At 46.5% G+C, this 12,136-nt stretch overlaps 1 protein-coding gene across 11 annotated transcripts in view; it reads right to left on the bottom strand.

Moving 5' to 3' along the window:
* MYT1L (myelin transcription factor 1 like) overlaps positions 1-12,136 on the bottom strand; it is a 537,379-nt gene that overhangs the window by 109,103 nt on the left and 416,140 nt on the right. For all 11 annotated transcript variants that reach the window (XM_023192653.3, XM_023192656.1, XM_023192648.1 and 8 more), the window contains 2 exons: positions 10,355-10,462; positions 4,096-4,310 (listed from right to left, as the gene is read on the bottom strand). In XM_023192653.3, coding sequence (XP_023048421.1) covers positions 4,096-4,310; positions 10,355-10,462 — 323 coding nt within the window. The remainder of the gene's footprint in view (positions 1-4,095; positions 4,311-10,354; positions 10,463-12,136) is intronic.

Raw genomic sequence — 12,136 nt, forward strand, 5'->3', positions numbered from 1 at the left:
AGAACATCACCAGGGAGTGGCCTCTGCTCAGGTAGAGGCCGTGGGGAAGTCAGCCAGGTGGAGGGAAGAAGGGAGCCCTGCAGGTGGGTGTGATGGGACTGGAGACTGAGGGCCAGGGAGGTGCACTCCAGAGGGGTCATGCAGGAGAGACGAGAGGAGCCTGCAGCTGCCCAGGTAGTCAGGAGAGTCATCCGTGCAGCCAGGAGGGCAGGGGGCAAAGAAGAGGAAGTGCCAAGATGATGGGAAGGTCTGAGAGCTGGAGAATTTGGAAGCTGGGAATAATCAAAAGGAGAACACGGGCAGAGCCCATTCGGGGGCTGGGAACCTGACAGGATTAGGCCCCCAAGGGTGGGCTGTGTTGCCTGGAGACACAGCAAAAGGTAGAGACATATTAGGCCAGGGGGTGGCAACTTTTTCTGGAGAGGATTTCGTAGCAAATGTTTAGGCTTTGGGAACTGTGTGATCGTTTTTGTGGCCACTTGGCTCTGCCCTGTACTATAGGAGCAACCACAGCCTGCCCACCAAGCCCTGAGGGCAGCCAGGTGCCAATGACACTCTATGCATGGCATGGCAACGGAATTTCACATAGCTTTTATATATCAGAAAATACTATTTGTCATTTGTGTTTTTCTCCAATTCTTTAAAAATGTCAAAGCCATTCTTAGCTCACCATACAAAACAGGGTGGGTGGGGCTGTGGCTTGGAGCTCCCGGGAGAGGCCAGGGCCCAGATGCCCCAGTGGATGCTCAATCCTCGTCCCCTCAGCCCCTCCATCACCCTGCATGGATTTCTATTTCCTATAGACAACGTGAAGCCCCTTCCTCAGCAGCCCCCGCGGCTTTCCCTGTTCTTCCTTCTCGCGGGTCTCCGTCCTGGCCTCCAGACCACTGGCTGTGCTCACCGTCCTGTGTGTTTCTCTCCCTTTGCATGATTTCTGCTCAAACTCTATGATCTCATCCAAAGTCTACCACTTTGGTAAAGCGCATGCTAATCCTGCAGGCAGAAGGACTCCCGACTTCACTGGGCTCCAGTGTGTGTTTCATGTCTTGTGTATCCTGAGGGAAGGAATGATGACTGACAGACGGGTAGGCAGACACACGGACACACAGACACACAGACAGACACACAGACACAGACGGTCAGGTGGACAGCAAGCACTGGTGTGCTATGTCTGGAAGGATGCAGCTGGTGAAGTGAAGCTTTTGGGAGGGGTTTGATCACAGCTGGTATGACTTAAGGGATGATTTTCCAAGGCTGCAGAGAAGGTCCTATGTTCTGTTTCATTCTGTATCTGCATGGCCCTGACCTTTGGTTGCTAAGAGCTGTACTTTTCTCCCTTACAACAGAACCAGTTCTTTGCCTCTTTTTAGAAGCAACAAGTCAATTCTTTGTGCACCTGAAGCAAGTATTGGCAAAGATACATTGGAGGGTACCTGCAGGCAGCAGTCACTCTGCAGTCAGAATCTGCCACCTGGTGCCCAGGAGTGGGGCCGGATCCCCTCGGATCACACCCCGTCAACAACCCTACCAGCCAGTCTTGTCCTAGTGGGCACTTTCCAGGATGCTTTTAAAATCTGTCAGATGAGTCTAGTGAAATGGAAACAGTGTGTCACTAAAAGCCCAGACTTCACACCCACACAGTACATCTGCATAACACTTGTGCCTCTAAAATTTATACATGCACAAATCAGCAGAGGGGCGGCTCCTTTTCTCACTACATTGTGGTAAGAGGCTGCATTTCCTTTTCTCTGTTTTCCTGAAGCCCTAACACTGAGCTTTCAGCCTGTCTGCTCAATAGACGCTTGTTTCCAGGGGGTCGGCTGCAAAGCATGGCTCAGCCTTAGTGTCCACAGCAGGGCCTCTGCCGGGCATGTGATGATCAATGCCAGTAACTAACATGTGATGGTGCCACCAAGCGCATCCTTGCACCCGTCCCGTCTCAGCTGATCTTCACTGCAGCCTGGCGAGGTCAGCAGAGGACACTCTTGCTTCCTCTCTGCTCCCGAGGAAACCCATGCCGTGCTGGGCTAATTTGTCCAGTAGCATCCGGCTCCTAAGAATGGCACTGAGAATATGCTCAGTGGATTTGACTTCGGGTCCCCTAAAGGCACCGTGACCCTGAGACTGCTCTGCTGCTCACAACTTCACCCAGAAGCCCCCTTTCCTTCTCAGGCTGGAGTCTGACCTTAACAATGAAGCTCAAGAAAGAAATCAGCCCACACGGAACAAGAACAGCAAAAAAACCGGTGCGTAAAAATGAACCTCTAATGAAAGAATGGATCAAATCCCGGTAAAATGTCAATGAATTGGAAATCATATAAACAGCCTTCAATTATGAGAACTTAATTTCTTTTGATTCTTCACTTGTAGATGAACAAATGAGACGATAAGAAACCTGAAATTATCACAAACCCAACAACAAACCAACCGAACTATTTCTGTTATACCCTACAGTCACTCCTTCTATCCATTTATGTCTGTGTTTCTGACCAATATATGATAGCTCCAAGAAATACTAAATTTCATTCATTATACAAATAAATTGTTATTAAGGCAAGAAATACCATAGCTTAGAAAGATGTGCCGTCATTCCTGTAGAATGATAAAAATGGTTTCTGAACTCCCCAAGCATTCAGTTTAAATATTGCGTGTGTACTGTGATTTTAACTAAGGATCTTTTTCTTTGTTTTTGATCCAGCGTCTCGCTCTGTCCTCCAGGCTGGAGAGCAGCAGCACACTATCTCAGCTCACTGCAGCCTCTGCCTCCCAGGTTGAAGCGATTCTTGTGCCTCAACCTACTGAGCAGCTGGGATTACAGGCATGAGCCACCACGCCTGGCTAATTTTTGTGTTTTTAGTACAAACGGGGTTTTGCCATGTTGGCCAGGCTGGTCTTGAACTCTTGACACCAAGTGATCCACCTGGCTCAGCCTCCCAAAGTGCTGGGATTACAGGCGTGAACCACTGCGCCCTGCCCTAAATATCTTTTTCAAAGAAAAGCTTGATGACCTTTTTAAAAAAACTATTACCTTCCCCTGTGCTAGAGAGTATCATGACAAGATTTCTAAATCATCAGAACATTTACACCCCAAGTCCCAATTGGCAATTACGTCTATACAGCCTAGAACCTAGAATTTAAAGCAGACACACAGTTAGATAAAAAAAACTAAATAAATACAGTCTTCCCCTCTAATGAAAAACTACTTACCAACTAGCTTTGTAGTGAAATGGTAACTAGTTCACACTCTTGGTAGTGGTTCAAATAAGCATTAGTCAAAATAAACTACCCTTTTCCCATGAAGCCCGTGGCCCTGTGTTTGTTGCATAAGCTCTATTTTGTTGGTGCCACGGCAGCCACAAGCCAGCAAGGAACAAAGCTATGGCTCTGCCGGTAGTACCCCAGGCTGGGCCTTGTTTTGCTCCATCGTCCCCAGTTACAGGGGGACCCAGGTCCTGGTCTTGCTGTGAAGAGGCTGGGTGACAAGGAGGCCACTAGCTCTGGCTGCATGGGAATCACTGGTGAGCTTCTCAAAAATGTCATCGTGTCGTGCAGGGAGCCCTCCAGGGATTCTGATTTCACTGGTCATGAGGGCAGGTTGGGCATAAGAATTAAAAAAAAAATCTCCCTGGATGGTTCTCATGTGCATGCAAGGCTGAGAACACTAAGGAGATGGGTGCAGAGCTCCTCAAAGCTCCCGGGAGCCGAGGGCTGCCCGCTGGCCCCCCCTGCACTGTCTGTCTCGGGCATTTATTTAAAGGAAGCGTATTAAGATAAGGGTACTGTCATCCCAGTACCACAAAAGACAATGAGCCAGTCCATTGCTTCTCTCTCTCCACATTCCACGAGCAGCCGAGTGTGCTGTCTCAGAATGATTGAGGGGAAACCATCACCTTCCTTCTCCTGAAGGTTTGCTCTCCTACAGCTGTGTGGACCTGGGGGACTTTCAGCTCCTGGGCTGTGCTGCGAACATCCTATTCTTTTGGTACCCATCGAGTGGCCACAACCGCTCAACTAATTTGTAGGACATTGATATACACAACAACAACATCATCAATGGCAACGTGTCTCTCATGTATAAGAGTGTGCACCTCCTACCATCATCATATCCTTTGGGGGATATATCCCTGGTTTGCACCTTGGGAGCTATGGCTCGCTTGCCATAAGTATGGCTGTCGTAACTGTTGTATTCAAACGAGGTCTTGGAATATTTCTCAAGCTCCTTGGCCAGGTTGGAACGCGGCGTCGTTGTGGGGACATTGTTTCTGTAGCCATACTGAGGAATCTCCAGCTGCTTCACAAAGCACATTGGCCTGGAAGTGAACAAGACAACAAACAACAGCTTGCTTTCCCGTGGCTTTGCACACGACGAGCTTCACAGTAAAACTAGAATATCTTACTTTTTAAGATGGGTTACCTTCCACTAAAACTACAACTTTTTTTATTTTCTGAAGAAAAGACAAAGTGTGGTTTTAATTATATAGCACCAGATAAACTGCCTAAAAGTCAACTTTGGCAATAAAAAAGGACAAGAAATAAAATCTTTAAATATGTTCCCTTTTCCTTCTTTCCTGTAAGAGGTCTGGTGGCATGGTGATGACATGAGATATGAGGATGGGGACAATCTCAGTCCTGAATTTTCTTTGCAGTGGTTACAAAGAGTTGCTGAATTATACACAAAGACGTTGCCTCAATAAGAAATTCCGCTTAAAAAGTAAGAGGAAGTAAAGAAATACTCTTAGGGACACAGACTGAGACAGAACCAGATCAAAATGTACCTAACTGGACAATGAGGTAGGCTAGGTGGTAATGCACCTTGTCAAGTACTAGAATATGCATTCAATGTCTTTACCTAGTAGTCATTTCTTATCGTCTTTGGAATAAAATATTTAAAAGGAAGGACAAGCTGGGTGCAGTGGCTCACGCCTGTAATTCCAGCACTTTGGGAGGCTGAGGTGGGCAGATCACGAGGTCAAGAGATCAAGACCATCCTGGCTAACACGGTGAAACCCCGTCTCTACTAAAACTATAAAAAATTAGCCGGGCGTGGTGGCGGCGCCTGTAGTCCCAGCTACTAGGGAGGCTGAGGCAGGAGAATGGCAGGAACCTAGGAGGCGGAGCTTGCAGTGAGCCGCGATCGAGTCACTGCACTACAGCCTGGGCGACAGAGCGAGACTCCGTCTCAAAAAAATAATAATAATAAAAAATAAATAAATAAAAAAGGACGGACCCCGGGTCGTTGCTCACTCATAGACATTGTGTTGTGTGTGTGTGTGTGTGTGTGTGCTTAGGTCCACCTCTTTGTCTGTCTAGGTCATAAGTGGAGTTTTTAGACTTTATACTTAAAACGATTTTAGACTTGCAGAAAAGTTGCACAGAGGTTTTCTTTACACCCTGCCACCAACTTCTGCCAATGTGACCACCTTCATAACCACAAGACAAGAGCAAAGCCAGGCGATTAAGGTTAGTATGGAGTTCTTTCCTGAACTAGAGGCTGTATTTGGATCTGACCAGTTTTTCCACTAATGTCCTTTTTCTGACACAACCATGCAGGGTCCCACAGTGCACTAAGGGTCCTGCGTTCTGTCCTCCCCACTGACAGCTCCTCAGTCTCACTGGGCTCAAGGCTGCATGGAATGGACCCTGAAGAACTGCTCACATACAGACACGTTTTTTTTTTTTTTTTTTTTTTATTGAGATAGTCTCGGTCTTGTGGCCTGGGCTGGAGTGCAGTGGCGTGATCTCAGCTCACTGCAACCTCTGCCTCCTGGGTTCAAGCGATTCTCCTGCCTCAGCCTCCCGAGTAGCTAGGACTACATGCGTGCACCACCACCACGCGCAGCTAATATTTTTGTATTTTCAGTGGAGATGGGGTTTCACCGTGTTGGCCAGGCGGGTTTCAGACTCCTGAGCTCAAGTTATTCACCCACGTAGGCCTCCCAAAGTCCTGGGATTATAGGCATGAGCCACTGCGCCCGGCCATAGATGCATTCTTAATCATAACATCCTACAGTCTCATCTGCCATCTTTGTATTTTTCTCAAGTGATTATCCTGCCTCAGCCTCCCAGGCAGCTGGGATTATATCATGAGCCACCACGCCTGACTAATTTTTGTATTTTTAGTAGAGACAGGGTTTTGCCAAGTTGGTCAGGCTGGTCTTGAACCCTTGGCATCAAGTGATCCATTTTCAAAAAATAGAGACCTTTTCACATCAGCATCATTTTACACACTGTAAAGCTAACAAAACAGTGAATTTTAAAGGCAGAGAGTTTCCTGTTGAATTTTTGTCATTCTAAACTATATAAAATGTATTCCAACTAAAGACCCAACCAAGCAGGAAAAAACAAAAGGTGGTAAATTCATGCATTAGTGTGAGGTTCATGGTCAGCTTAGGAAGGACAGTCATTTTTTTAGACGTAGTTTCACTCTGTTGCCAGGTTGGAGTGCAATGGCACGGTCTTGGTTCAATGAACCTCCACCTCCTGGGTTCAAGTGATTCTCCTGCCTCAGACTCCCAAGTAGTTGGGATTACAGGCTCCTGCCACCATGCCTAGCTAATTTTTCTATTTTTAGTGGAGACAGGGTTTCACCATGTTGGCCAGGCTGGTCTCTAACTCCTGACCTCAGGTGATCCACCCGCCTCAGCCTCTTGAAGTGCTGGGATTAGAGGCGTGAGCCACCACGCCTGGAGGAAGACAGTAATGTTTGAGTAAGATCCTATTTCTTGATTACTAGTATCAGTAAGATCTGCAAATATTGCCTGTACCTCTAGCATGAATGTGAAATTTTAGCAGATGTATGAAAGCATGATATCAGCAGGTACAAATGTGTGCTGTTTAGGAAGGAAACTCTTTGGCGAGAGACGTGCAGACAGTATTCTGTTTGTTCTCCCTGGGGATGGAAACCTGAGGGGTTTTCATCTGTTCCTTTCCTAACTCATTTTCCACAAGTATTCTTGTGTGTCTGCATAAGTATATTTTCTCTCGAGTCCTCGCTCTCTTTCTAAAGGCGATGCACACAGGCACACCAAGATCATCTATACTTGCCCTACAGAAAACAGGTTTAAAACTATTGTCTTGCTTTTTAATTATTTTCATGATTATGTTTTGCTTTTTTATGATTCACTGAAAAAATATTTAGAAGACACAAAAGCTATTTTTTAAAAAAATTGCCTGTAGATCTTCAAGAGACAAAAACTTTTAAGGTTTTGGTGTATTTTTTATGATGGACTTCATGCATTTTATATTTACTTAAATCGTTAGAATCTTACACTTTTACATATTTTATGTTTCCATTTTACATGATATTTAATTTTCCTTTTTGTTTCTCAGGCTTTAAAAACAGTTCTTAATAGCAGAGTGATATTGAAATCAATGAATATTGTACTATTTAACTATTTTCCAACTTTTTGATTTTGTTGCTATTATAAATTCTGACTTAATAGGCACCCATGTAGATAATCTCTCTTTACTCTGATTATTTCATAAATTTATATTGGTTTTGGTGCAGTTACAAAGTTTTGATAACTGGATTTTTTAAGAAAAGAAAGTCAGAGTTTAGACTGTTTGATAGCCATATCTATACTTTTATAACAGTATTGGATATATATCCAATTATATATATGTAAATTGGATATTGGTTAAATATCCCATTTATTTACCAAATCACCAATACATTTATTGTGATTTCATTAATTTAGCCGATTTACTTCTTGTCAAATCAATAAAATCATGTAATAATTGATTGTCTATTGTTCTTGAGACATTTTCCCAGATAATATGATGGTGCATAAATGAATAAATCTTTAGGCCTTGCTTTAAAAGATGCTGGGGCAGGCCGGGCATGGTGGCTCATGCCTGAAATCCCAACACTTTGAGAGGCAGAGCAAGGAGGATCACTTAAGCCCAGGAGTTTGAGACTCACCAGAGCAATATAGGGAGACCCTATCTCTCCAAAAAACAAAAAAATAAAAATAAAATTAAAAAAAAATTAGCCGGGCATGGTGCTGTGTGCCTATTACCCCAGCTACTCAGGAGGTTGAATGGGGAGGATCGCTTGAGCCCAGGACATCAAGGCTGCAGTGAGCCATAATTGTGCCACTGTATTCCAGCCTGGGCAACAGAGTGAGACCCTGTCTCTAAAATTTTTTTTTTTAATTAAAAAAAAAACAAAAGACCATGGGTGATGTGATCATATGTCAAGGGTTCAAATGCTATGAGAATTCCGGAGAAGAGAGAACACTCCAGGCTATGGAATTCAGTTACGTTTGAATGGAGAAAGGGATGTTTGAAGTCAGTTTTACAGAATGGGTTGGTTTTTAAGTTTAGAATCCGTGGGGTGGGGGTTGGGGGGTGGTAAGAAAGCATTTCAGGAAAAGAAACTCAGCGTCCAAAGGTGAGGAGGCAAACATCAGAGTGGAGGCTGTTTGGACAAGGTGGTATTCACAATTACATGCATGCCTCGTCGGTCTCCAGCTGCTGTGAGCTTCTCCCCGAAATCCTCACTCCGTGCTGGCCCCCGGGAGCAGAGCAGCCCATAGGTGGCCAGTGCAGCCCCCGGGAGCAGAGCAGCCCGTAGGTGGGCAGTGCAGTCACCTGGTGACTCCAAGAACGGCCAGGTACTAGAGTTCTTCCAGATTCTCAGGGGTCTGGCCAAGGTAGGCTGAAGAAAATTAATGAAAGCCCTCAGCAAGAAATATCTCGCTACCAACTTTCAAATTCTCCTTTGCCTAATAACGATCCCTCCTTGGATTACACAGCCCCGCAGGTTGGTCTGTTTTATTGGGTGGGTGGGGATGGTTTTCACGCTGCCAATAATTAGCTGTGGGCTGGTGGGGAGAGGGAGGGTGGCCTATGACTTGTTCAGCGTTTGGTCTTGCCATAGGGAAGATGGGTGCATTTCCCTGAAGGGGCGGCTCCCTGAGATGGGTGCTCTGGGGGCACTTCAGGCCGGGACCCCCAAATGCAGAAAACTCTGTGCCACAATTTACTGAGGAGTTATCTCTTGATAGTAGGGTCGTAGATGGTTTTGTTTTCTTATTTTTGCTTAAATATTTATAATTTTCTATAAAGATTTTAACTTTTCTATTTAGGGAGGAAGGGAGTTTAATGACTTACGTTAGAAGCTTCTTGGGATGTTATGAAATAATACTCAAGAACAAAAAGGACATTCATATTGTTTGCCTAGTGATTTGCTCTAAGATATTTATCCTAAAGAAATAATTTACTTTTTTAATTTTTTGAGACAGGGTCTTGCTCTGTCATCTAGGCTAGAGTACAGTGGTGAAATCACAGCTCCCTGCAGCCTTGACCTCCTGGGCTCAAAGCAATCCTCCCACCTCAGCCTTCTGAGTAGCCAAAGGAGTAACGGAGGCAAAGTGCTGTATATATGAAAGAAATGTTTATTATTGCCCTCTCTTTAATAGTAAAAGCGGGAAACAGCCCGAATGCCTCAAAGCTAGAACCTAGTTTTGGCACTGGGGGGGGGGGGGTACGTCTGAACAGTAGAATATATGTACCTGTGAAGATGATAATTAGGATGATTACATAGAGACAAGGATGCGTGTTTCTGCAGTGATGTTGTGTGAGAAGGCAGGATATGTGGCAATTGTCATAGTTTTCACGTGGATGAGAATGTGAAGCAACATGTAAGAATGAAGGACGTATAGCAGGGCTGTGTGCATGGGGAGCTTGTCCTCCCAAAACTTAAAGAAAACAGTGGTTTCAGGCGGACGATCTGTAACACTGTAACACTGATTGACCCACGGTAACATTCGGGTCTTTTAACCTCTCTGCACTCTGGGTTTTCTCACTTGCCAAACGGAGGTGACAATACCTACCCCCACCTACATCGCAGGCTGTCGGGTGTAACAGGAGGGAGCTCTGCCGGCTTTGCATGCGAGAGCTTCCACACGCATGCGTGGGGTGCTCATACCCCTAGCATTGTCAGAAACAAAACATCAGCACCCGCCTGCAGGTTGGTGCGAGGCCCTCTCCTCCAAATTATGAGAAAATTACCTTGGGCATCTCATTAATTTTCAAAGCTTCCCTTTAATCTAGCACTCAGACTCATGAAATACCAGGTCCAGGAACAAAATCAGAAACGATTTCCTCCAACTCTCTCATGTAAGTCGTCCCAGTGAGTCCACAGACACCAGGGGGAGAATGACACCCTTGCCCTCACACAGCCTGGCCTGGAGTGAGGCGTCCCAGCCCCGGCTTCCAGCACGGCCCCGCCCTCCCGTCCCAGTCCCTGCTGCTGTAAGGACATGCCCTGAGCAGGTGTCCCCAGCGCTCCGAGGTGTGGGGCGGACTGTGGATAGAGCTCACGGACGGACGGCGCACTCCTGCTGGGTACCTGAGCACGCGGTCCGAGGCCTGGCTGGACTTGGACACGTCACAGCTCTGGTGCTTTTCCTGTGCCTTGGCCAGTTTCTCTGCTGCAGCGATCGGGCATCCGGAGAGGCTGCAATCACAGAAAGCGGGTTGAATGGTCCCGCCTCGAACGCCTTCACAGGACACCAATCCTCCCTTAACACCAGGACCCTGATGCAGGTGGAGCTGTGGGGGAGGGGTGGTTTCCCAAGCCTGGCATGGGCAATCCTGATGGGTGGACGGGGAGAGGGGAGGTAGTCATGTTTCTAGGTGCATGCTTTCTGCTTGTCTCCAGCAGACAATGCTGGCGGCAGTGCTGTGTGAGGTGTACTCAGTCCTTCCCAGTGAGAGCGTCCCAGCTCCATGCATTCGGGAGGACACAGCTGGTGAAAACTGTAGACAGATTCCGTTCTGGAGAGCTCACCATTTCTGGAGATGAAGAATTAACAGCTTGGGTAGGATGAGCTTTTAAGCCCATGAATGGCAATGAACTGACTGTTACCAGAAGATGGAGCTCCAAGCTGATTTCCTAAATGCTATTGACTGTGGCCTCTGGGGGGCCTGTCTGACTTTAGCCCTTTGGTGTTCTCCAGAAGCAGGGAAATGAAAGCGGAGAGGAAAGCAGAATGATTTCTAGGACTGCAATAAAATGTTTTGTGGAGCCAAATAGTTCGGGCTTCGTCTAGATGGAGGAGACAGCAGCTGGGCTCTTTTGCGTGCAGGCTCACTTTATGTGAAATCACTGTGCCTGCTCTGTGGGTGTCTCCATGCATATCTGCTCATAGGCACAGACGCTCCCCCCATATATATGTCACATCCCAAAAACACGCCCGTGCTGAGGTTTGACGGAGGCCCTGACACTGCGGATGCTGCATCGAACAGCACACAGTCCACACCTCTCCAACCTGTCGATCATTTCCTGCTTCTGCAGATCAAACACCTGAATGTCTCTGGAGGGCACAGTGGTCATTTGTGTCATTATAAATTTAATGCAAAGAACCAGGTTTGCCAGTCAGACAAACAAAAATTAGAGTGAAGCTTATAGTAGTTTCCTTCTTTTAGATATAATTTTATGTGAACTCATAAAACCATAGACTGTCAGACAAACTTTAAAAGAATCACTTTTCGGCCTCTGGAAATAAAAAGCTATCAGATAAGAACGGAATGTTACGGGCAGCTGAGTAGTTCTTATCAAGTCTGAACAGAACAGGAAAAGAGAACTGAAATCTTTCACAAAGAAAAGAGTGACTTCGAGTACATTTGTTAGCGGGAGTCCAGAGTCTATTTCTCCAGCACCCCAGCCTCCCACAGACCCCCACCCAGTCTGCTAAACATCTGTAAGTTTTCTGAAGACATCGGTACTTGTGATCTGGGGTTTCCGCAGAATTCCAAGGGCAGCCAAGCCAAGCTACATACTGTATAGGCTTGCTGCATTCCAGGCCATGTCCTGTCCAATGAGCACTAGGGCAGCCCTGTCTTCACCCTGGAGGACAGCAAAGGCTTGGCTTCCTTCCTTCCAGCCATTGTAAATGGTCATGGTTTCCACTCCTGATACTATACCCTGCTACCATAAGGTGGGTGGGGCAACTAAAACCATCCAGTTTGCACTACAAGGGCGTGGAGTGCTTGCCACTCCCGCACGTTATGTGGAGGTGCCTGTACTTGGGGAGCACCATAGGGAGCACCGTATGGAGCACAGTCCACCTCTCCCGGAAGGAGGTGGCATGGAAGGCAGCCGGCGCTCCCTCCCACACCAGTGCTGCAC

Source organism: Piliocolobus tephrosceles, chromosome 15 (assembly GCF_002776525.5).
Source record: "Piliocolobus tephrosceles isolate RC106 chromosome 15, ASM277652v3, whole genome shotgun sequence".
NCBI lineage: Eukaryota > Metazoa > Chordata > Mammalia > Primates > Cercopithecidae > Piliocolobus > Piliocolobus tephrosceles.